The sequence below is a fragment of the Panthera uncia genome (genome assembly GCF_023721935.1).
Source record: "Panthera uncia isolate 11264 chromosome C1 unlocalized genomic scaffold, Puncia_PCG_1.0 HiC_scaffold_4, whole genome shotgun sequence".
NCBI lineage: Eukaryota > Metazoa > Chordata > Mammalia > Carnivora > Felidae > Panthera > Panthera uncia.
Window position 1 is genome coordinate 54,360,840 of NW_026057585.1, and position 25,394 is coordinate 54,386,233.

Consider the following 25,394-nt stretch of genomic DNA (forward strand, 5'->3'; position numbering starts at 1 on the left):
ATTTCCCTGCTATAGAGCTATCACTAGGAGTAGGAAAAATAATTATTGGAAAAAGCAATTTACAGTAGTTTCCCATTATCCACAGTTTTACTTTCCGCTGTCAACCTTAGTCAGAGAGCAGGTGATTCTCCTTCTGACCATCCAGCATGTCTCATTTTAGTAGTAGCCTAATGTCACATTGTAGTGCCTACAGCATTCACCTCACTTCGTCTCATTATGTAGGCATTTATCATTTCACATCACAAGAAAAAAGAATACAGTACAATAAGATATTTTGAGAGAACACATTTATATAACTTTTATTACAGTATATTGTTTAATTGCTCTATTTTATTAGTTATTGTTAATCTCTTTGCCTCACTTCTAAAAAAATTATTTAAATTCAAGTTAGTTAACATAACAGTGTAGTACTTACATATAACACCCATTGCTCATCCCAACAAGTGCCCTCCTTAATACTCATCATTTGTAAATTAAACTTTTTCATAAGTAAGTATGTATAGGAAAAAACATATAGATAGGGTTCAGTATAATCCAGAGTTTCAGGCATCCACTCGGGGTCTTAGAACTATTCACTATGGGTAAGTAAGGACTCTTTTATGATAAAGGACTTTAACTGATATAGGAACTATATTTATTCAGCATTTTTTTTGTCTTGAATACTTCGGGCCATAGTGTGGTTAAGAGATTTTATTTCTTGGGAAAATTTTCTCAGTACCATTCCATGAAATCTTTTCATGCAGAGGGTCTCAGTATGAATACATCCCTTGTTTGGGCAATATTTTTATTGCTATCATAGCCCATATGGAAATGGTTTTTATTTTCAAGTTACTACTAATTTTGTTTTTGGGGGAAATTTTGTCATATAGAAATAAGACAAAAATTTGTAGCATGGGGATTATCTTTTGTTGTATGTCTCTTTTAATAAAGAAAAGATCATCTCTTTTTGAGGAAACCATATTTCACTTAAGTTTCACTGCTTAACATCTTCTGAAAACAGGATATGTCTTCCACTTAATTGATGGTATGGTGGTTAATTGGCAATTTTTTTTTTTTCTTAGCTGTACATGAAGTAGTAGCAGGTCTTAACAACTAATGACATCCTGTGTTTGATAAAATTCAGATTACTCATGGTTTTAGCCCCAGAAACAGTGAGGTAGTGCTGAGATTGGTAGACCGAGTTGAACAGCTCTGAGGAAGGGAGACACAGAATATTTGTTCTATGTTGCCCTATGAAAAACTTTTTCATATTCTCATCTAAGTCTTAAAAGAATCAGGAGATTTTAAGGCCTTTAAACTAAACACAATAGTGAGCACCCATAATATAGGCTTCATTAAGAGGACTAAGGGAAATTCTAAACTGAAGTGAACTTTCTTGTCTTCTCACATCTGGTGGAAAGTACAGAGAATTCCCTTCTATATTTCCCCAGCAAGTTTCCCTTGTTATTAACATCCTGAGTTAGTGTGGTACATTTGTTTTAATTGATGAGCCAATATGGATACATTATTATTAACTACAGTCCTTAGATTACATTGGGTTTACTCTTTGTGTTGTACATTCTGCAGGTTTTAACAGATGTATAAGGAATCTATCTACCATTGTAGAATCATACAGAATAGTTTTGTTGCCCTAAAAATTCCCTATGCACTATTTATTTGTCTCTTTTCCTCCCCATCCCAACCTGGGCAACCCCTATGTTTTTTAGTGTCTCCATAGTTTTGCCTTCTCCAGAATGTCACATAGTTGAAGTCCTACAGTAAGTAGACTTTTCAGACTGGATTGTTTCACTTGCAGTATTCTATTAAGGTTCTTCCATGTCTTTTGTCACTTGATGTCCTATTTCTTCTTGTTGCTGAATAATATTGCATTGTATGGATGTACCACACTTTGTATATCCATTTACCTACTGAAGGATAAACTTCTAGGTTCCAGCAGTTATGAATAACGAATTAGTCTTTTATAACACACAAAAATGTTCTAAAGTACCTCAGATCACTGAGGTAATTCAGTATCTTGAGATTTAAAGAAAAACTTTTTCACCTTTGTATGAAAAGTTTCTAATTGAGTAGTAGGCTCAAAACAGTGCTTGACAAATGTGTGGAATGATTGAATATGAAAAAAGGAAAGGGGTATGGAAGAGAAGAAAGAGGGGAAAGATTGTATCATAAATTTGGATAATTTATGGAAAATGAGATTTTGTAGAAATTCAGCTGGAAATTTGAACGGGGACCAAGATGCAAAGGGCTCTGAATTCAGAGCATGAGAACACTGCAGGACGCAAGTATCATCAAGCTGGCCCAGAAACCAGGTCATTAGACCTGTTTGCAGTAAAATGGTAGGAGAAAGTAGGATTTAGATTTTGGAAAAGAGTAAAAAAAAAAAAGCAAAACCCAGAAGGCTAGTTTTGTAAAATAAGGAAGTGGCCAGTTGGTGATCGTAGTGTAGAAGTTAGATAGTGACTACAGAAAGTTAATTGCACAAAATCTATGGATAGTGGTGTTTATTTTATGTTGTGTTATAATTTCTTTTTTGGGGGGTTATAATTTCTATTTAATAAAAATGTTACTAATGCTGGGAAGTTATTTATTGGATTTGGGACTCACTGAATATTTTGCTTTATAGTTTTGGAAAATATAAGGAAAATGGGAGACTAATGAGGTATAAAGTCATTTGAATTTCTTCTTTCTTTTTTTAATATTTATTTATTTTTGAGAGAGAGAGAGAGAGAATGAGCAGGGGAGGAGCAGAGAGAAAGGGAGACACAGAATCCGAAGCAGGCTCCAGGCTCTGAGGTGTCAGCACAGAGCCTGACCTGGAGCTCGAACCCACGGAATGTGAGATCATGACCTGAGCTGCAGTTGGATGCTTAACTAACTGAGCCACCCAGGTGCCCCAAAAGTCATTTGAATTTCTAAAATATTTCTGTTTCAGGAATGCTATTTCAGTAAATTTGAAATACTAGTATGCCCCCAAGGGTCACTAACCAGCTTGAAATTGTGGAACTTTTAAACTCTAATCCGAATTCAAATAAAGATTTATCTGTTGTATTATGGTAATTCTTTTGTGATTTACTTCATTTGTCAAAAAGTTCAGTAATATCGTATATTTCATAGGGCTAACCAGTCACCTGTTTTGAGTGCCACATGCTAAATATTTTAGGGAAAACAATGGTGAATTAAACACTGCCTCTTTTTATATAGAGTGTATATAAAATGTGGAAAAAATAACTAGGAAGGAGGAAAATGCATTAGATTATAAATGAAAGTCTTAATGAAAGGTGGAATTATTTTTGTTTGGGGTGAGCTATCATAAGTTTGTATACAGTTCCTGTCATTTAGGTTTTACCCTTAAAACTAGTTAAGAATTGAATTTGTGGATACAGGACAGAAACAACATTGTGGAAAACAATTTATGTTCACTGACAAGAATTTGGGAAAGGACATGCAAGGCTGGAACCAGGTGATTAGGGTCAGATCGTGGAAAGCCATTAATGCCATAGTATTAAGGTGATTTTCTGTTACTTAAGTAAAAATAGGGAATAGTTTTCTGGGGCATGAATGAAGAGCTAACAATATTAGATAGGAAAGAAGAGTTTTTTTCTTCCTAATTCTTTGTTTATAAAATATTTTAGAATTTTATATCTTTAAGATATGCACATTTTAATATATATATGTTATTATAGCTTCTTGTTCTGTCATAAGCCAAAATATGTTCCCTGAAATGCCATATACAAAAAAAACCTTCTGTAAGTTGGCTTTCACTTTTCTGTCCTACATCAGCATAAAGATGTTGTACTGTAATTATAGGCAGTATTTACTGAAATATCTTACAAATTTATGAACCTATTGATACTCTGAGATTTTGTTGGTTTTTAAATGGATATTTAATATACTTAGTTTCTTACCATTTTAAACTAAGTTGTTTTCTTTTTAATTTTTTTATATGTTTATTTCTTTTTGAGGGAGAGAGAGACAGACAGAATGCAAGCAGGCGAGGGGCAGAGAGAGAGGGGGACACAAAATCTGAAGCAGACTCCAGGCTCTGAGCTGTCAGCACAGAGCCCTATGCGGGACTCAAACTCATGAACTACAAGATTATGACCTGAACTGAAGTTGGACACTTAACCGACTGAGCCACCCAGGCGCCCCGGTTGTTTCTTTTTAAAATAATATATTTGCTTTCTTTGTTGTAGAACTGTGGCTGCCGAAGTCAGGAAGCAGATCTCTGGACAATACAGTGGTTCTCCCCAACTGCTCAAAAACCTCAACATTGTTGGTAATATATCCCATCATACCACAGTAAGTAGCATATTTAAAATATGGGATGTTACTGGTGTGTTACTGACGAGGCCATGACAAAATAGTGGAAAGACAAGACCAATGGATTTTGGGTTCCATCAGTAGTCTCATAAACTTACTTGTTGCTACCCCTGTCTTTCCTGAAATTTGAGTTGGAGAATAATGTTAGGAGGTGTGATACAGGTGTTGATTTCTGAGTCAGCTTTGAAACTTTACATTCAGGATTTATCAACTCTGGAACTTTATAGGTAAGACTTCCCAGATCCAAGTTGATTCATTACAGGAATCTTTAGGAATCTGTTCTAGAAATAGTTACTGAATGAAGGCAGCATTAGATAAATATGTGGATTTGTAGTATTGTATGTCCCCTTTAATAGAAGGGAATATACAATTATTGAATCATTGCCTTAACCAGGTGCTATGTCAGAGACATAAACATGTTTTTTTCTTTTTTTAAAGTTTTATTTATTTATTTTGAGGGTGAAAGGGGGGGAGGGGCAGGGAGAGAGGGAGAAAGAGAATCCCAAGCAGTGTCTATGCTGTCAGTATAGAGCCTGATGGCCTCCGTCTCACAAACTGAGATCATGACCTGAGCCAGAATCAATAGTTGGATGCTTAACCCACTGAGCCACCCAGGTGGCCCTAAACGTGGGTTTTCTTATTAAGGAAACTGGCATGAGGATAATCAATTTTGATAAAAAATGGATACTTATTAGAGTAAGAATATAAATTAAAACTATGCCTCTATTTGTCAAAAATTAAAAAAGTAGTTAAGAGTGACTTTTGGGGGCACCTGGGTGGCTTAGTCGGTTGAGCGTCTGACTTCGGCTCAGGTCATGACCTCGTAGTTGGCGGGTTTGAGCCCCGCATCGGGCTCTGTGCTGACAGCTCAGAGCCTGGAGCCTGCTTTGGATTCTGTGTCTCCCTCTCTTTCTGCCCCTCTCCTGCTCATGCTCTCTCTCTCTCTCTCTCTCTCTCTCTCTCTCTGTCAAAAATAAACATTAAAAAAAAATTTTGGGGGTGCCTGAGTGGCTCAGTTGGTTAAGTGTCGGACTTCAGCTCAGGTCGTGATCTCACAGTCTGTGAGTTTGAGCCCCGCATAAGGCTCTGTGCTGACAGCTCAGAGCCTGGAGCCTGTTTCAGATTCTGTGTCTCACTCTCTCTCTGCCCCTCCCCTGCTCATGCTCTGTCTCGCTCTGTCTCAAAAATAAATAAAAACATTAAAAAAAAAAAAAGTGACTTTGGTGGAATTATGTATTTACACTTATTTTTTTAAAGCTTATTTATTTTTGGAAGAGAGTGCGTGCATGCGTGTTCAAGCAGGGCAGGGGCAGAGAGAGAGAGGGAGATAGGATCCAAAGCACGCTCTGCGCTGACAGCAGAGCCCTATGCGGGACTGGAACTCAAAACCGTGAGATCATGACCTGACCTGAAGTCAGAGGCTTAACCGACTGAGCCACCCAGGCGCCCTATTAACACTTCATTTAGGTACTAAACGGTACCAATTATTGAAAAAAGATGGTATGACAGAATATAACAGTTTGATTGCCTTGTAATGACGTGTTTATAATGTTTGTGTTTTTAAAGATGAAATTTAATAACAGTTACATGCTGATTGGAGAAACTTTAGAATATATGGATTTCTGGGTGATTTCAATGTACATGGAGGTGATTCTTTTAATACCCTCTCAGAATCTTGAACTCCTTTTCTGTACTGATAACCTATGTCTCGTATCATACCTCAGCTACTCACTTCTATAGTCATACCTTAGATTTGGTCATTATAAATAATTTTAACCCCTTTGTAATCTTAGTTTTATGCTTCTTACTCTCTGGCTACTACGTCTTATCTTTCTTGCTCTCTTGTTTTGGTATCCTGACTCCCAGCTGTCTTTCACCCCCACCAGAATCTAGAATCCATGATTCTACTAACTTTTTCCTGCCCCTCACCTTTTGATGTTTTCTTTTCCTTCCTTACCAAACTTAAATTATTTGTTGATCGTCATAATTACTCTCTTGCATATACATACCCTTGAGTTCCTTAACTTCTCATGTCATCAGCACACCCAGAAGTGCTTTTCAAATCCAGCTCTCTGCTTGTTTCATACCTGCACTTAGCTGAGTGTGGCTCGAGAAAACACAATCCCATTGACTGGTCTCAGTTTATGACCACTCACTTACGTTGGCTTTAACATTTCCAGGCAAATAGTATATTTTCCTAGTCCATTCATTCTCCTACTGTTTTAGTTGACTTATTTCATGCCTCCTTCTCTTAACCCCTAATTGCTGATTCCCATTTTCACTCCTAGGATGACTTGGCTTCATATTGCACTTGTGAAAATCGAAACAGTCAGAAAAGAACTTCCACATACTCCTACCAGCATTTGTGTTCACCGATTGTCATCTGTACCCATGTAGTCTACCTGTTTACTTGTTACTCTAGATGAACCACTAGTGAACAAGTGGAGGGATTAGTTAATCCCTGCTTCTCTGTTATTCAAATATAGTACTTTAAGAATTCTCTCTTCTCTTTTATCACCTTTGCTCTTTATTTTCCTGATCATTCCCATCAGTATACAAACATACTATTATTTCTCCCATGAAAAAAAATCCTGCTATTTTGCCCTACATTTCTACCTGTCCCCAGCCTCCAGTATATCTTTGCTCTTCTTTGCAACACAGTTCCTTCAAAGGGTTGTCAGAGCTTGATAACTGCAGTTTTTCTTCTTGCATTCTCACTGGTAAAGTACTTTTTTAGACTACGAGAATCTTTAAACATACACAGAAATAGACTAGTGTAGACATTGTTATTTTCTTACTTAACCACAATGCTGTTATCACACTTAACAAAATTAACAGTAATTCCTTGGTATCATCTTATATACAGTACATGCTAGATTTCTTTGATTATCTCATAAATATCTTCATAGTTGGTTTATTCAAATGGAGATCCAAATAAAATTTATAGATGGGATTTAGTCTTAGATCACTTGTGTTAAAACCAAACCAAAAACAAACAAAGCATTTTCTCCCTCCCCCAACAACTACTACTACTACTTCTTCTCCTTCTCTTCCTCCTCCTCCTCCTCCTCCTCCTCCTTCTTCTTCTTCTTCTTCTTTAACTTTTTAATTTTTATTTATTTATTTTTTTAAGAGAGAGAAAGAGAGAGAGCAAAGTGGGGAGGGTCAGAGAGAGAGGTAGAGAGAAATCCCAAGCAGGCTCTGGAGTGTCAGTGTAGAGCCTTTTGTGGGACTCGAACTCATGAACTGTGAGATGTTGACCTGAGCCAAAATCAAGAGTCAGATCCTTAACTGACTGAGACACTCAGGCGCCCCTGCCTCCCCCAGCTTCTAACTTTGTTTGATTTTATGCCATTGACTTGTTGAGAAAATCAAATTAGTTGTCTTACAGAATTGCCTGCCTTTTGGATTTTATGTTTGCTTTTTTGTAGACTTGTTTCTGTATCATTTCCTGTAACTGATTAGATTCTGGTTCAACCTTTTTGAAATTTCTTCCCTTATAGACTTGTTCTTCTATCTTCTGTATTTCCTATAACTGATTAGATTCTGTTTTTTTTTTTTTAACAGTCTTATTGAGTTTTAATTCACATACCAAACAATTCACCCATTTAATTGACAAAATCAGTGGATTTAATATGTTCACAGAAATGTGCAACAATCTCCACAGTCAATTCAGAACATTTTCATCACCTCAAAAAGAAACTCTTCAGCTTATCACCCTTGTATCCTCCTCTGCCCCAGCCCAAAACAATCTCTGATCAAATACCAGAATTTTTGATGGTGTACCAGAAAGGATTGAAAGAGATCTTAACACTAAATATGTCAAATTCCAACACAATGATTGTTGAAATGGGACAATATCTTAACATTGCCTGTGAGAGGTTTTGTAGTGTTTCACTATTGCTTCTCATCACCCTTTAACCCTAGGTATTGCCCAGCCACTTTCTTTTATAAAATCATGTTGCAGTCTCTTGCCTTGGGTCAGTGAATACAGGATCTTTCCTTGGAGCCTTGCAAAATAATTTATAATTGTAATCAGTTCATCACCATATTCCAAGACTAACCCAAGCATCTGTCTCTGCTGGGCATCAGAAAGAAGGGAGATAGTTGTATCAAAAATAAATTTGTTTCCATGATCCAAGTCTAACTAATACCGTACCTTGAAAGCCAGTGACCTGTGTGAGTTTGGGGAACAAGATCATTTATCCTATATTTAGTGTTTTAAAGAGAGTGTCATAGCTTCCTTCCCTACCCTAAGACTTACTTTTGATATGGCTAGTCATTCTTTGAGGGAAGATTAATTCTGAATTAGACATATACAAGGACTCCCAAATTTTGTCTTTATTTTCAATGAATAGTCGTTTGTGACACTTTGAGTCCTGAAAGGTGTGCTGCCCTGCAAGTAATACCTGGGCAGAGAAGCATTGACTTAAAAAGATTAAAAAAAGGTTCACTTAAATCTGTCTGTCTGTGTGTCTTTATATCTGTCTATCTATCTATCATCTATCTATCTATCTATCTTTTTTGTATAGTATCTATTTGTATTGTGGTAAACTATACATAACATAAAATTGATCATTTTAACCATTTCTAGGTATACAATTCAGTGGCATTAAGTACATTCACAATGTTGTGCAATTATCACCACTATTACTACTATCCATTGCCAGAAATTTTTCATTATCCCAAGCTGACACCTCATACTCATGAAATAATAACTCCCTGTTTCCCTCTCTTTCCAGTCCCCAGTTATATTTATTCTATTTCTGTCTCTATAAATTTATCTCCTCTATGTACCACATAAAGTACCATCATATGATATTTGTCTTTTTGTCTCTGGTGTATTTCACTCAGCAGTGCTTCAAAGTTTCATCCATGTTAAGACTGAAGAATATACCATTTTATGTGTATATCACATTTTGTTTATCCATTCATCTGTTGATGAACATTGGGTTGCTTGCACCTTTTGGCTGTTGGTAGTATTGCTGCTATGAATACGAGCATACAAGTAATCTGAGTCTTGATTTGCAACTTTTGGGTGGAGTACATAGACATGGAATTAGTAGATCATATGGTAGTTCTCTTTTTTGGTATGATATTTTGGGAACATTCAAAAGGTTTCCAATTTCTTTATATCCTCTCCTGCACTTGTTTTCCAATGATGGATATGAACTAGTATCTTGTGTTTTTGGTTGCATTTCCCTGATTCCACAAATTTTATTATGTATTTTCATTTAGTTCGGTATGTTTTTTAAATTTCACTTTTCAGACTTCTGTGACTCATAGGTTATTTGGAAGTGCATTATTTAGTTTCTAAGTGTTTGGAGATTTTCCTGTTATCTTTCTGTTGCTAATTTCTAATTTGATTATGTTATGGTCAGAGAATACACTCTGATTTCAGGTCTTTTAAATTTGTCGAGGTTGGTTTTATGCCTCAGGATATGGTCTGTCTTGGTATATGCTTTTTTGGGCTTTTTTTTTTTTTCATGCTTATTTATTCTGTGAGAGAGACAGCAAGTAGGGGAGGGGCTGAGGGAGAGGGATAGGAGAATCTCTCCTGGGGCTCAATCTCATGACCTTGAGATCAGGACCTGAGCTGAAATCAAGAGTCAGACACTTAACTGACTGAGCCATGCAGGCACCTCTATGCTTTTTGGGGTTTTGAAAAGAGTGTTTATTCTGTTGTTATCGGGTAGACTGTTCTATAAATGTCAGTTAAATCCTGTTAGTTGATGTTGCTGTTGAGTTTTACCATATCCTTGTTGGTTTTCTCTTTGGTTGTCTATCAGTTGTCGAGAGAGAGATGTCTTGAAGTTTCCAGTTATAATTGTAGATATGTCTTATTTTTCCTTTCAGTTCTGTTAGTTTTTGTTTCACATAATTTATAGTTATTTAGTACATACACCTTTAAGATTGCTGTGTCTTCATGTTGGATCATAGCTATTATCATCAGGTAATGTCCTCCCCCCCCTTTTAAAGTTTATTTACTTATTTTGAGAAAGAGAGAAAGAGAGCGTGCACAAGCAAGGGAGGGTCAGAGAGAGAGAGAGGGAGAGAAAGAATCCCAAGCAGGCTCTGTGCTCCATTCTGCAAACTGTGAGATCATGACCTGAGCTGAGATCAAGAGACGCTTAACTGACTGGGCTACCCAGGCACCCTGGTAATGGCCCTTTTTATATACTACTTTGCTTTGCATTCAAGTCTACTTAACTGATGCTAATACAGTGACTTCTGCTTTCTTTTGATTAATGTCTGTATGGTATATTTTTTTCCATTCCCCTATTTTAACTTCCTTATATTGTCTTATTTGAAGTGAATATTTTGTACACCATACAGGTGGGTCATATTTTAAAATTCATTCTGTCATTCTCTTTTGATTGGTGTATGTAGATCATTTACATTTAATGTTATTATTCTGCTAGGGCTTTAGTCTGCCATTTTAACTTTTGTTTGTTCTCTCTGTTTTTTGTTTTTCTGTTTTTTTTTAATCTTCCTGTGGGTTACCTGAACATTTTTTATAATTCCATTTTGATTTATCTATAGTGTTATTGATTGCGTGTCTTTGTATAGCCTTTTTAATGGTTGCTTAAGGTATTATATGCACATAATTAATCACAAAACTGGTATTGACATTTTACCAATTTAGGTGAAGTCTAGAAATTTTATGTACCTTTCCATCCCTTTACCTTTATTGTATTATATGTAGACCTCCTTAGATAAGCAATAAGAGGAAGAAGTGCCTTGTAAGAGGAAGAAGTGCCTTGTTATTACTGCATATGAGTAGTCCCTATGTGGTCTCCACTGACACTGTGGGGGTGGAAGGCTCATACCTCCCAGGAGGTATGAGAATCTTAGTTCCCTCCTCTGATTTCTGTGATACCATGCTTGGTGAGGAGTGTTGGATGCCTTGTTACAGCTTTGTGAGGGTGAAGTCTAGCTTTCCACTTGGCCTTGCTTGTGTAGATAGGGTGGGTCCACGGTTTTTCACATTGTGTTTGGCTGCAGTAGAGTGATTATTGTCTAAAACTTTTCTATTTTGCTTTGTTGCCCCTTTCTTGGTCCTTTGGCTGGGAAGAACAGGATTTTGTTGGGGCTTCTGCTAACCCCAGCTTGCATCATCTTTTTTGGTGTTTCTGGTTTGTGAGCTTTTCTAGCTACAAGTCTGGAGTACATAAGGCAAAAAGAAATTTTAGGTAACCCACTGTTGTGCCATTCCTTGCATTCCAAGATCCCTGCTGATTTGCCTTTTTCTCTACCTTTTAGAGTCTTGAAAAAAATGTTTATTTTAGAAAGAGAAAAAGAGACAGACAGACAGGGTGTGAGCAGGGGAGGGGAAAAAAGTGAGAGGGAGACACAGAAGCTAAAGCAGGCTCCTGGCTCTGAGCTGTCAGCACAGAGTCTAACGTGGGGCTCGAACCCACGAACCATGAGATCATGACCTGAGCTGAAGTCAGAAGCTTTTAACCAACTGAGCCACTCAGGGGCCCCATACAGTCTTTTTTTTTTTTTTTTTTTTTTCAGTTTATTTATTCTGAGATAGGGACTGTGCATGAACAGGGGAGGGGCAGAGAGAGAGGGAAAGAGAGAATCCCAAGCAGGCTCCGCACTGCCAGCATAGAGACCAACACTGGGCTCAAACTCATGAAACTGTGAGATTATGACCTGAGCCGAAACCAGGAGTCAGACGTGTAACTGACTGAGCCAGCCAGCTGCCCTTGGAGTCTTCTGATGTTTATTTTATATAGACTGTCCAGGGTTTGTAGTTTTAATTAGTGGGAAGAATAGGGAAAAATATGTCTACTCCATCTGCCAGGAAGTGGAAGTGTGTCTTTTGTGACTTTGAGTGTTTAACACTTTTTAATGTGCTAACTGGCCATTCCTCTATCTTCCTTTGTGAATGTCTTATCAGCTTTTCTCCCCCATTTGAGAGGTGGTTTGTTCTGTTATTATTGAGATGTAGGACTTCTTTTTTTTTAATACTAAAAAAATTTTTTTTTAATGTTTATTTATTTTTGAGAGAGAGAGAGAGACAGAGCATGAACAGGGGAGGGTCAGAGAGAGAGGGAGATACAGAATCCGAAGCAGTCTCCAGGCTCCGATCTGTTAGCACAGAGCCCGACATGGGGCCGAACTCACAAACTGTGAGATCATGACCTGAGCCGAAGTCGGAAGCTCAACCAACTGAGCCACCCAGGCGCCCCGAGATGTAGGACTTCTTCATATATTCTAGACACCAATCTCTTGTTAAATATGTTTTGTGAATATTTTCTCTCAGTGGGGCTTGTCTGTTCATTTTCTTAACTGTCTTTAGATATATCAGATTTTTCTTTTATGATTATTTCTGTGTCATGTCTAAGAAACTTTTGCTTACTCCCAAATCATGAAGATGTTCTCCTATGTTTCCTTCTAGCAGTTTTATGGTTTTAATATTTATATTTATGTCTATGATCCATCTCAGTTTGAATATATTGTGATGTAAGGATGGAGATTCATTCCCCCCAATATAGATATCCAGTTTTTTCAGCAATTTGGTTGAAAAATATTCCATTTCCCTATTGAATTGCTTCTTTCCCTGTATTAAGAACACCATGATAGTATATTATGTACTTGAGAGAATAGGTAAGATAGGATGCTTATGAGAGAAAACCCATGAATTTAAGAACTTGAAGACCCCCCGCCCCTGCTTTTTTTAAGTAGACTCCATGCCCAACGTGGGGCTTGAACTCACAACCCTGAGATTGAGAGTTGCCTGCTCTACCAACTGAGCCAGCTAGGCACCCCTTGAAGACGCATTTTAAAATTTTGCTCTGTCATTTGTGGCTCCTTTATTTTCAGGAGTTTGACTTCTTTGAGCACAAATGCCTTTATTTGTAGAATTGAATACTGATTATCTCTAGCGTACAGGGTTTAGGAGAGTTTGAATGAAAACACATGTAATGATAATAATAGCTACTGTCTTTGAGTGTTTATGATATGCTAGTTATTTATTGTTTTACTTAACTGTCTTTAAAATGTTGCTTTACCTGTTGCTAGTTGTTCAGTCCAAAGCAGCATAGATTAATGCACCTCTATTTAGTAACATATACCTGCAAGTCTCAGTGTTTTTATCCAGTTGAACATCCTGTGAAATTACATGTTCATATTTTCATTGTTCTACAACTGCACATTTGTTATATAATTCTTCATGGTTTTGCTTGAAAATTTTTTCTTGTGTCAGATAGGAAGTAGAGTATCTTATTAAAAAGTATAATTTCATTGTGGCTAAGGAATTCCGAGAATATTCTATTATTGCTAATAGATACTTTTACTATTAGTTTCCTGTGGCTGCTGGAACAAATTACCACAAACTGTGTGGCTTAAAGCAACAGAAATTTATTCTCTCACAGTACTGGAGTCCAGATCCTGATATCAGTGGGCAGAAATCAAGGTTTTGGTGAAGTTATATACACTCCCTTCAGAGGCTTCCTTCAGAATCAGTTCCTTGCCTCATTCAGATTTTGGTGGCTGCTTGAGGCCGTATCACTTCTGTCTAAGGCCAGAATCTTCAAATTTCTCTTTGCTGTGTCTTCATATGGCTTTCTCCTCTGTGTGGTCCAAATAGCCTCTGTCTTCATATGAAGACATATATGATTGCACTTAGGACCCACTCATATAATCCAGAATAATATCCCCATTTTAACATCCTTAATCATATCTTCAAATACCCTTTTATTTGTATTTATTTTTTATTTTTTGTCATCTAAGGTCCATGGGTTGGGATGTGGAGATCTTTGGAGGACCATTTTCAGCCTACCACAGACTGGTTTATGTAGTTTTACTAGAATAATTAACAATAACAACCAATAAGGTAAAAGCGCTGCTTAGGAACTTAGCAATGACAATTTCAAAGATATAAAAAACAAAAAAAGAATCCTTCTGAAGAGCATTTTGTCACTGTATTCTAAAACTGTTAATTATCTTTACCAATTTTATGTGAGGGGAATGGGCAAAATCTAAGCCAGAAGATTATAGTATGACCCAAAGAATAAACAAGTAGAAGGCGGCCAACACTTTGTGGTTTCTTTAGTGCATCTGGCTGAACTTCTGCTGACATTTTATTTTATCCTTTTTTTTTTATGTTTATTTTTGAGAGACAGAGCATGAGTGAGGGAGGGGCAGAGTGAGAGGGGGACAGAGGATCTGAAGCAGGCTCTGCACAGACAGTGGCAAGCCCCATGCCGGGGTCAAACTTCCCAACCGTGAGATAGTGACCTGAGCTGAAGTCAGATGCTCAACTGACTGAGCTACCCAAGTACCCATTATTATATTTTTTAAAATGTTTATTTATTTATTTTGAGAGAGACACAGTGTGTGTGTATGCATGCACGTGTGTGAGTGGGAGAGGGGCAGAGAGAGAGCGAGCCCAAACGGGCTCCGAGCTGTCAGCAGAGTCCATTATGGGGCTCGATCTCAGAAACTGTGAGTTCATGACCTGAGCTGAAAACAAGAGTCTGGTGCTTAATAGACTGAGCCACCCAGGTGCCCCTCTGCTGACATTTTAGAAGTAACGTTTAGAAATGACTACAAAAATGTGTATTTTTTAAAATAATAAATTTCTTTTGCTTAAAGTGTAAAATTTTCACATCCACCTCTTCTTTTCTACTCACCTCTCACACCCACCCCTCTTTATAAAAATAGGTGCCCCTTACTGAAGCAGTGGATCCGGTGGATTTGGAAGAATACCTCATTACTCATCCTTTAGCTGTGGATTCTGGGCCTTTAAGGGATTTGATTGAATTCCCTCCAGATGACATTGAAGTTGTTTATAGTCCTAGGGACTGTAGAACCCTTGTTTCAGCTGTACCTGAAGAAAGGTAAGGAGACATTTACCTATATTTGATTTTAGTGTAACTGGAAAGATTACCTTGCTTGATTTTACTTGGGTCCTATTTCTTGTGGTGGTGGTGTTTCCTATTATATGACCATGAACTGCAGCAACCAAATTCACAGACATCAATGCTTTCCTTACGAAATTACTAATGTATTTTCTTTTTTGAAATAGTGAAATGGATCCACATGTTAGAGATTGTATAAGAAGTTATACAGAAGACTGGGCAATTGTGATCAGAAAGTAAGTCATATATTTATTATAACATTAAAAAATACTGAGTAGGATGTATAAATGTATTAAGGTAGATTAATAATAATTATGAGACCTGGAGCACCTGGGTGGCTTAGTTGGTTGAGCTTCTGACTTCAGCTCAGGTCATAATCTCCTGGTTCATGAGTTCAAGCCCCACATTGGGCTTGCTGCTGTCAATTCAGAGCCCTCTTCAGACCCTCCTCTGTCCCTCTCCCACTTGCTCTCTCTCAAACATAAATAAAACTTAAAAAAAAAAAAATTATGAGACCTGAAAATTCATTTGAAAAAACAGTTGAAGAAGCAAGAAGAACCTTTTGTTTATAGATATGTTCTGGTTAGGAGTTCTGCAATTACTGCTGCTTACTTCACTTACTTTCCTTGTAAAACAATATGTTTGTCAGTAGTATTTCTGTATTATCATAGGTCATTAACTAATAATATATAATTATAATAACTTATAGTCTAATTCTTTTGGGAATTCATGGGTAGGTATTGATGAATAATTTGTATTTCTCAAAAAGAATCCAGTTTATTGAAACTTAAATAGTTAAGTTAAATTGAATAGCCTGTTTTCTAGATCAAGCTGTTTGAAAGGCCTCTACCCTTTATTAACTAACTAAATATTTATAGATCCTTGACCTGTACGTCTAATCAGGTAAATATTTTAAAAAATAATGTTTTGTTCTCCCACAAAATTTATTTTTCTAATGGATGGTGTTTGAGATATCAAATCAGATTAAGAAATAAAAGTTTCCTTTGCTAATTTTAATTTGCATAATTAAAAGTCTTCATACTGAAAATTCTTAGCCTTATTTTATTTTTCTAAAGGAAATATAATGACTGAAGTAGTGGAGAATTCTGTTATGACATAGTTTTCAAAAATGAAGTTATCTGTGCTAACTTGTACTAGCAACAGTGATGTATCCTTTGCTTATTGTTTTGTCCTTATGGCTGCTGTCTTATTTCACTGGGTTTAATATTATGTTAAGCATCACTTGGGGATACTGCTGACATGCTTTTTAGTTTTAGTGTGACCTAATAAAAGCCAGTCTGTTACCCATTATAAAGAAGAGCTGTTTTTATGAACTTACAATTTTGATAAGGATTTCAATAACTAGATTTATTAGTGAATAAAACTGTTTCTCTGTCAGATAACTCAAAAATCTTTACTTCTATGCATGTATGTTGAAAACTTCTAATCAGAAATCTTAATATAATATAAACATTAATCTCAGAATCATGGAGTCTGCTACTTAACTCCCATCATGGGGTGCTGACCTTGGTTTAGACAAAGAGGTAAGGTAGTTAACATTTTTGGGTACTTACTATGTGTAGGGCATTTTATTGGGCACTTTATCTCAGTTAAGTTTCCAACAGATAAGATTGTTCAGGCTCAGAGCAGTTAAGTAATGTCTTTGAGGTCCCACAACCAGAAAATAGGATAGCCAAGATTAGAAGCTAGGAGCATCAGATTCTAATGCTTACATTTTTTCTGTTACATCAGATATTATTTATTATTGGCGGTATAGTAAATGGCAAAGGGGGTACTTTTATTGGACTACAAGTTTTAAAGTATCCCTGAAAGATAGAAGATAGGTGTGATTGGAACATAAGAGGAAACCATAATGCAGAATAATCTAAGGAGAAGATACATGAAGAAGCCTTGGTAGCACTTTAAGCTCAGAAACAGTGAATTGAGGCAATGGAAGGGAGACCTCGGGTAACTGTTTGACATTCGGTTACTTTGAAATCCCCTGTACCCTGTTTATACAGGAGTGGCTGCTGCAGAGGTATCTGCCTCATTTTTAGAGCATCATTTTTAGAGCTCATTTTAGAGCATTATGGGTCTTGAGCTGTTAATATAGTGGCCAGGGTGGGCATGCCATGGAAGAAGAAGGAACCCTTCATTCCTGGAAAAGTGGATACTGGCAGATTCTGCCTGGCAGCATGATTTGCTTCTTCTCCACAACCACCGGATATGGGGTGAGCGAGGCAGATACAGTATTTCCAGACAGATATGGGGTTATAAATTTAAAAATGAACACAGAACCCAAAATTGCCAACTATTTGATGAAGATCAGCATGCTTCAAAAGAATTATCAAACTACAAATAACAGAACTAACAATTGAAAGTTGGCAATAGAGCGGCGCCTGGGTGGCTCAGTCAGTTGAGTGTCCACCTTCAGCTCAGGTCATGATCTCATGGCTCGTAAGTGTGAGCCCTGCGCCAGGCTGTGCTGACAGCTCAGAGCCTGGTGCCTGCTTTGGATTCTGTGTCCATCTCTCTGCCCCTCCCCTGCTCGTGCACTGTCTCTCTTTCTCTCTCTCAAATATAAATAAACATTAAAACATATATATATCCTCAAGGAGACATGAAAGGATATGGTAATCGTGTAAAAATCAACTAGTTATCTTTGGAAATTAATATTTTATTCAGCGAAAACATATAAAAAACTCAGCAGATGGTCTTATTGGCAAAGTGGACATCATGACCAAAGGGTGGAATAGTAAGCCAAAAGGTATGGTGGAGGTAACTCTTATGGAGAAAAAAAATGTAGGGTGAGGGGGATGGGGAGAGCCAAGAAGAGGGGCTGAATTTCCTACTTTGTAGAACTAATCAGAAGAGACCTTACAATAAGGTGAATTTGAGCCAAGACCTGAAGGGAGTAAGGAAGTGAGCCCTTTGGATTTCAGGAATGTATTAGGCAGAGGGGAGAACAGCATATGCAAAGGCTCCATACTGGAAGCCTGCTAGGGGTGTTCAAAGAATAGCAAAGAGGTCGATGTGACTGGAATAGAATAAATGAGGGAGAGAATGCTGAGATATGAGGTCAGAACAATGGTGGTGTGTGTATGGGGTTGGATGGGTAATCCTATAGAGCCTTATCATAGCAACCAGCCGGAGGTCAGAGTGTTAATTTATAAGAGTATTGATTGGGGCACCTGGGTGGCTCAGCTGGTTAAGCATCTGACTCTTAGTTTCGGCTCAGGTCATGATCTCATAGTTCATGAGTTCCAGCCCTGTGTTGCGCTCTGCGTTGACAGCATAGAGCTTGCTTGGGATTCTCTCTCTCTCTCTCTCTCTCTCTCTCTCTCTCTCTCTGCCCCTGACTCTCTGTCTCTCTCTCTCTCTCTCTCTCTCAAAATAAATAAATAAACTTAAAAAAAAAGAAGCTTTAAGAAAAAAGACTATTGATCATGAATCATGTCATTCTCAGCTCTTTTGAATTTTATACTGTCAATTAATTTTTTAGGACATAAAGGAGGCAGAATGCAACACATTTCTTTTGTTAGAGCAGCTTAGACATGCAACTTCACAAATTAAGACACTTTAAAAATTTCATGAAAGAGTAAAACATCTGCTTTTGAGTAATACCTTTTATGTTATTACATTGAATATCGTTATTTTAGTTCTTCCAGAGGAAAATGCTGTCTTTTATTTTGTGATTATGCAGTGATATGATCGTGTAGCTGCTATTTTAATATCTTTAGCAACAAGACACAATATGAATGACCCATATCAAGTGTGATTCCTTACTATTTCATAAATTCACTGGTGGCAAGAACCATATCATCCTCTGGTAATCATAATTGTTTTTGCTCCAATTAAAATTTTCCCCAGTTGGGCTATATGAAGTGTGGAACAGTAATTGCTCTTGGATCTTGGTGTCTGTTGAATGCTCTTGGATATTGGGTTTTTAGGCAAGAAAGTTACATTAATTTCAGAGTTATTCTAAGTCTAATACATATATTACGTAACAATATATGTTACGTAATATATGTATGCAGTGGTGGAGATCTTGCTGTTTTTTATTTTAAAAGTCTGCAGCCTTAGGGGCACCTGGGTGGCTCAGTCGGTTGAGCATCCAACTTCGGCTCAGGTCATGATCTCCCTGTTCCTGAGTTTGAGCCTCGTGTCAGCTCAGAGCCTAGAGCCTGTGTCAAACTCTGTGTCTCCCTCTCTCTTTCTGACCTTCCCCCACTTGCGCTCTGTCTCTCACTCTCTCAAAAATAAAAATAAACATTAAAAAAAATTTTTTTAAAGTCTGCAGTTTTAGCTTGTTTAAGATCATTTATACATAATGAGATATAGGAACTTTTTTGGCTATTTGAAATTTTAAGATTCAGTGCTTTATATTTTTCTGCCTTTAAAAAATTTACATTGTTATGAATGTAATACATATTTTCTACTCTCTCATTTTATTCTTTAACCTGGTTTCTCATTCTTTCTTTTTACTGAAAAGAAAAAAGTTCTCTGAATTGAAAGTACAACTCTGAATTGAAAGTACAACTTAAGTTATATATACATGGTTCCCATGGAAAGAAGGAGAATATAGTTTACTTCTGGAATCTCATTATCTGTTCTCTAGTTGAAATAAAGGAACTGTGAATGGAAGTCTTCCTAATCGATCACTCTGGTTAAATGTTTGACACAATCAAAACTGCTGGGATGTATCCTTATTAATGTAAAGAAGTAATACAGAGAACAGTGGGCTTATTACATCATGATGAAAATGAAAAATTTCCAAAAACTGATATGTATTTAACTATTTTATTTTGAATAGATATCATAAACTGGGAACAGGATTTAATCCTAATACATTAGATAAACAGAAAGAAAGGCAAAAAGGTTTGCCAAAACAGGTCTTTGAATCTGATGAAGCTCCAGATGGCAACAACTACCAGGATGAGCAAGTAATACTTTTATTTTTAAATTATTACAAGAAATTATTTTAAAGTAGTTTATTTTTTAATTTCTTAATTAATATATTTAATGTTTTACACGACAGGATGATCTTAAAAGACGTTCAATGTCAATAGATGATACTCCAAGGGGTAGCTGGGCCTGCAGTATTTTTGACTTGAAAAATTCGCTTCCTGATGCTCTGCTTCCTAATTTACTTGATCGAACGCCCAATGAAGAAATAGACCGTCAGAATGATGACCAAAGGAAATCAAACCGTCACAAGGAACTCTTTGCTCTGCACCCATCACCAGATGAGGTATAGATGTTTATATATAAAGAAGCAGATGATTATTAAGATAGATATTTTGGGAATATCACATAAAGTATTCTAATAATATAGGGAATAAAACAACTGAAACATAGGTATAACTTCTAGTAAATGAAATATATTATGCTTAATATATAACTTAATATAATTTCTATGAATTGAGCACATTTAGGATCTAATGAGTTCTCTTTGAGGGTAAATTGGTCCTTATTTTCTCTGCTCAGTTGTGAAGACTAAAAGTATTAGATTAATAAAATAAGTTTTTAGAAAATTATAAAGGGTTGACATATGATAAGAATGTTCATTTTAGTATTGCTTGTCAATTTGTAGGAAGAGCCAATAGAACGACTTAGTGTTCCTGATGTGCCCAAAGAGCATTTTGGTCAAAGACTTCTTGTAAAATGTTTATCACTCAAGTGAGTATTTATTTTGTTTACTGTATAGCTTTTATTTTTCAAATAACATTTTGAGTATTAGTATAACAATCCTAGTAGATTTTATGCTTGTATTTGTGTCCTTTTGAGAAGTATTGTTCTTCTATACGTAATTTTAAATGCTACTAAGCATTAAAACTATTGTATGAAGGTAAGCTTTAAGAACATTTTTGCCTCACAGGTGAAGATGACTTTTTGTCACAGCTATATAATTAGTCTTAAAACTTGAACAAAAATTTGCTGAATTTCTTGTGTTTACCAGACACTGTACTTGGCTTGGGGAATATAAAGGCAAAGTATCTTTTCCCTTAAAGACTTGATTATACAAGCCTACATGGTAGGCTTTGTGGGTGTTTTGAAGATTCTGAGTTTCTATATTTTTCTTTATGTAAAAAAGTTAAATGACTTTTGATCTGACGTCATCGAAGTGATAATGTCCTGAATTTATATTCTTCACAAAGTGCTTTATTTTGTTTTAATTTCTCTATTTTAACTCATCTTGTCTTCAGTGTAATTCTATAAGGTATATATTATTTTCTTCATTTTACAAATGAGGAAATCAAGATTCAAAAGCATTAGCAGAAGTGAACTGACTGGCATGCTCACTGTTTTGCACCCAGTAACTGAAAAAAAAAAACAAAACACCTCGATGCTGTTTTCATTGTATCATGTTAATATTATGGTTAATTACCAGTTCTGACTTAAGAAAAAGGAAGTTTTTTTTTTTTTTTTTTTTCAACATTTATTTATTTTTGGGACAGAGAGAGACAGAGCATGGACGGGGGAGGGGCAGAGAGAGAGGGAGACACAGAATCGGAAACAGGCTCCAGGCTCTGAGCCATCAGCCCAGAGCCTGACGCAGGGCTCGAACTCACGGACCGCGAGATCGTGACCTGGCTGAAGTTGGACGCCCAACCGACTGCGCCACCCAGGCGCCCCTAGAAAAAGGAAGTTTTAATACATAGAACTTTCTAAAAGGAGCAACTCATAGGGACAGACCACTTCCATGTCTGGATAACTTAGGCAGTTTTCTTCCTTTGAAAGCTAAGGCATTATGTATTTTAGTTAGATTTATCTAGAAAGTTGTTAGAGCTTTAGTGCATTGAGTCTTTTGAAGATCATATTCTTTTTTTGTTTTTTTATTTGCTTTTTTTGACAGCTTTCTTATGATATAATTTAAATATAAAATTCACCCTTTTAAAGTCAGTGGTTTATTTGTTTTTATTTATTTTAAAAATTTTAATTCCAATATAGTTAACATACAGTATTATATTATCTTCTGGTGTACAATATAGTGATTCAGCAGTTTTGTATATTATTTATTGCTCATCATGATAAGTGTACAGTTAACCCCTTCTCCTATTTCACCCATCCTCCTTCCCTACCCATCTCCCCTCTGGTAACTATCTGTTTGTCCTCTGTAGTTAACAGTTTGGTTTCTGGTTTTTTGTTTGTTTTTGTTTTTTTTTAAATTCCACATATGAGTGAAATCATATGGATTTTCTCTTTCACTGATTGAATTATTTCACTTAGCATTATATTCTCTCTCTTCCTTTCTTCTCTTGCTCACTTCTTTCATGATTTGCTAGCTTTCTTTAGTGATATACTTGGATCCCTAGCTCTTTATTTTTTGCATATCTGTTACTGGGTTTTGATTTGTGGTTACAATTAAGTTTGTGTATAACATCTTATGACTAAGCAGTCTATATTAAGTTGCTTGAGTTTGAACCCATTCTTTACCACCCCCCCACCTATGTTTATAAAAGGTATCCTACTTTACATCTTTTTATTTTGTGGATCCTTGACTGAGTTTTTCAGATATATTTAATTTTGCTGCTTTTGTGCTTCCTGCTTTTCTTATTCCTGCTTATGGTCTTTCCTCTCAAAGAATCCCCTTTAAAATTTCTTGTAAGGCTGGTTTAGTGGTCATGAATTCCTTTAACTGTTATTTGTCTGGGAACCTCTTTACTCTCATTCTGTTCTAATGATAGCTGGATAAAGTGTTCTTGGCTGCAGGTTTTTTTCTTTCAGCACTTTGAATATATCTTGCCATTCCCTTTGGCTTGCAAAGTTTCTGCTGAACAATCAGCTGGTAGCCTTATGGAGTTTTCCTAGTATGTATGTAACTTTTCTTTTGCTGCTTTTAAAATTCTCTGCTTTATCGCTGCTTTTTGCCATTTTAATTACAATGCGTCTTGGTGTGGACCTTCTTGGGTTGATTTTGTTGGGGGCTCTCTGTGCTTCCTCAATCTGGATTTCTGTTTCCTTCCCCAGATTTGGGAAGTTTTCAGCTATTATTTTTTCAAATAAATTTTCTGCCCCTGTTCCTTTCTCTTCTTCTGGGATTCCTGTAATACAAATGTTATTATGCTAGATGGTGCTGCTGAGTTCCTTAAGTCTGTCTTCATTTTTTATTATTTTGTTTCCCTCTCTCCTCTTCAGCTTGATTGCTTTCCATTTCTCAGTCCTCTGATCCTCTAATCCAGGTCACTAATCCTTTCCTCTGTTTCCTCTAGTCTCCTATTTATTCCATCTAGTGTCTTTTTAATTTTAGTTACTGAGTTCTTCATCTCTGATTGGTTCTTTTGTATGTTTTCTATCTCTTTGTTATGGGTCTCACTGAGGTCCTCCACTTTTTCTCAAGTTCTGTGAGTATCTTTATGACCATTCCTTTAAATTCTCTGTCAGGCATATGACTTATTTCAGTTTCGTTTAGCTCTCTTTTGTCCTATATCTTTCATTTGTGACAAATTCCTCTGTCTCCTCATTTTGTCTAACTCTCTGTGTCTGTTTCTGTGTGTTAGGAAAGTTGGCTATGTCTCCTGCTCTTTCAAGTAGTGGCCTTAAGAAGAGGTCTTGTAATGCCCTGCAGTGTAGTGTCCCCTGTTCACCAGATCCTGGGTGATTGAGGAGGTCTCCTATGTGTCATTCAGGTGTCTGTCAGGGCTAAGCTGCTTTTGCCTTTAGTTTGTCATCTGTGATGGTTCTCTTTGCCTCTTGTGGACAGGATTTTGTCCCTTTGTTGTTAGTGGGTGAATCTAAGGTCACCTTGGGCTTAAGTTGAGTCAGACCAGGTATTTGCCAGAAATGTAGCAGCACCAAACTGCCGGACACCTTCCATGTTGTCTCCTGAGAAGCTTTTGTTGGTGGACAAGGCCTGCAGTCAGACCAGCTGTCTGCCCCCAGCCCCCTGCTGGGGCCACAGGGGGACTGGTATGTTTGGTTATTTTTCTCTCTTCTCAGGGTAGGAGTCGCTTTATAGTAGTGTTGGCTCCTATCAGGGCTGCTTGCACACTGTCAGGCTTGTGGCACCGCTTTGGATGGGTTCTGCCAAGGGATATTGCAGGGGGCAGGTCTGCAGGAGAATGCAGAGGCATGGTGTGCTCTTAGCAGTTTAGGTGCAGGTGTTGGCAGTATGCTGGTTCCTGCAGATACTTAGGTTGGGGCATCAGGGAGGGAAAAGGCACCCACCAGCTCCTTTGCTCCTGGAGAAGTCTCTCAATGATCCCTGCCCCTCCAGCAATGTTCTGAGATTAGTAAACAAATCTTCCTCCTGAATACACCAGGAATTTTTCAAGGTGATACTTCTGTGCTGTAAAATCTGAGGGACTGTTTGTTGTGCTGTCTCATTAAGAGTGGGAACTCAGTTTCATTTTGCCCTCCTGGCTGATTTTTAAAATTCGAGGTGTTTAGCCTCACTGTAAGAACTCACAAAATTTGGCCTCTCTGATTTAAAAAAAATTTTTTTTAAAAATCTTATTTTGAGAGAGAGAGAGAGAGAGAGAATGAGCAGGGGAGGGGCAGAGAGAGAAAGAGACACAGAATCTGAAGCAGGCTCCAGGCTCTGAGCTGTCAGCATAGAGCCTGACACAGGGTTCGAACTCACGAACCATGAGATAACCTGAGCTAAAGTCGGATGCTTAACTGACTGAGCCACCCAGGCACCCCTGGCCTCTCTGATTTTCAAAGTCACATGTTATTAGTCTGCCCCCTCTGGGTTCCCTGTGCCGGGGTGCTTAGTGAGAGTCTCATTTTGTTTCTGCATTTACTGTTTCCTTCCCTCCTGTGGATGGTCATGTGGGTTCATTTAGCTCCTCACCTGCTCTTCCTCCTTCCTTTGATGTGGCCTCTTCTCTACATTTAGCTGTGGAGAGTCTGTTCTGCCAGTCTTTGGGTTGGGTTATTTACACTTATGTGGGTGTTATCTATGGGAAGAGGTGAGCTTAGGGTCTTCCTACTCCACCATCTTCCGTGGAAGTCTAACATCAGTGGTTTTTAGTAAATTCAGAGTTGTACAACTATTGCTGTGACTAATTCTTGAACATATTCATCACCCCAGAGAGAAACTTCATACCTGTATTAGTTTGTTCCAACTACCATAATAAAATACCATAGACTGGGTAGCTTAAACAACAGAAATTTATTTTCTCACAGTGCTGGAGAGTGGAAGTTGAAGTTCAAGATGTTGGTAGGATTGGTTTCTGATGAGACTTCTCTTCCTGG

The 25,394-nt window shown here is 37.2% G+C and overlaps 1 protein-coding gene across 6 annotated transcripts in view; it reads left to right on the forward strand.

The window, feature by feature from the left end:
- The window catches only part of DOCK7 (dedicator of cytokinesis 7), a 227,697-nt gene that overhangs the window by 21,224 nt on the left and 181,079 nt on the right, over positions 1-25,394 (forward strand). For 5 of the 6 annotated variants that reach the window (XM_049618558.1, XM_049618551.1, XM_049618554.1 and 2 more), the window contains exons 2-7: positions 4,194-4,299; positions 14,998-15,173; positions 15,362-15,430; positions 20,008-20,137; positions 20,233-20,445; positions 20,788-20,873. In XM_049618558.1, coding sequence (XP_049474515.1) covers positions 4,194-4,299; positions 14,998-15,173; positions 15,362-15,430; positions 20,008-20,137; positions 20,233-20,445; positions 20,788-20,873 — 780 coding nt within the window. The other variant, XM_049618557.1, reaches the window with a different exon arrangement.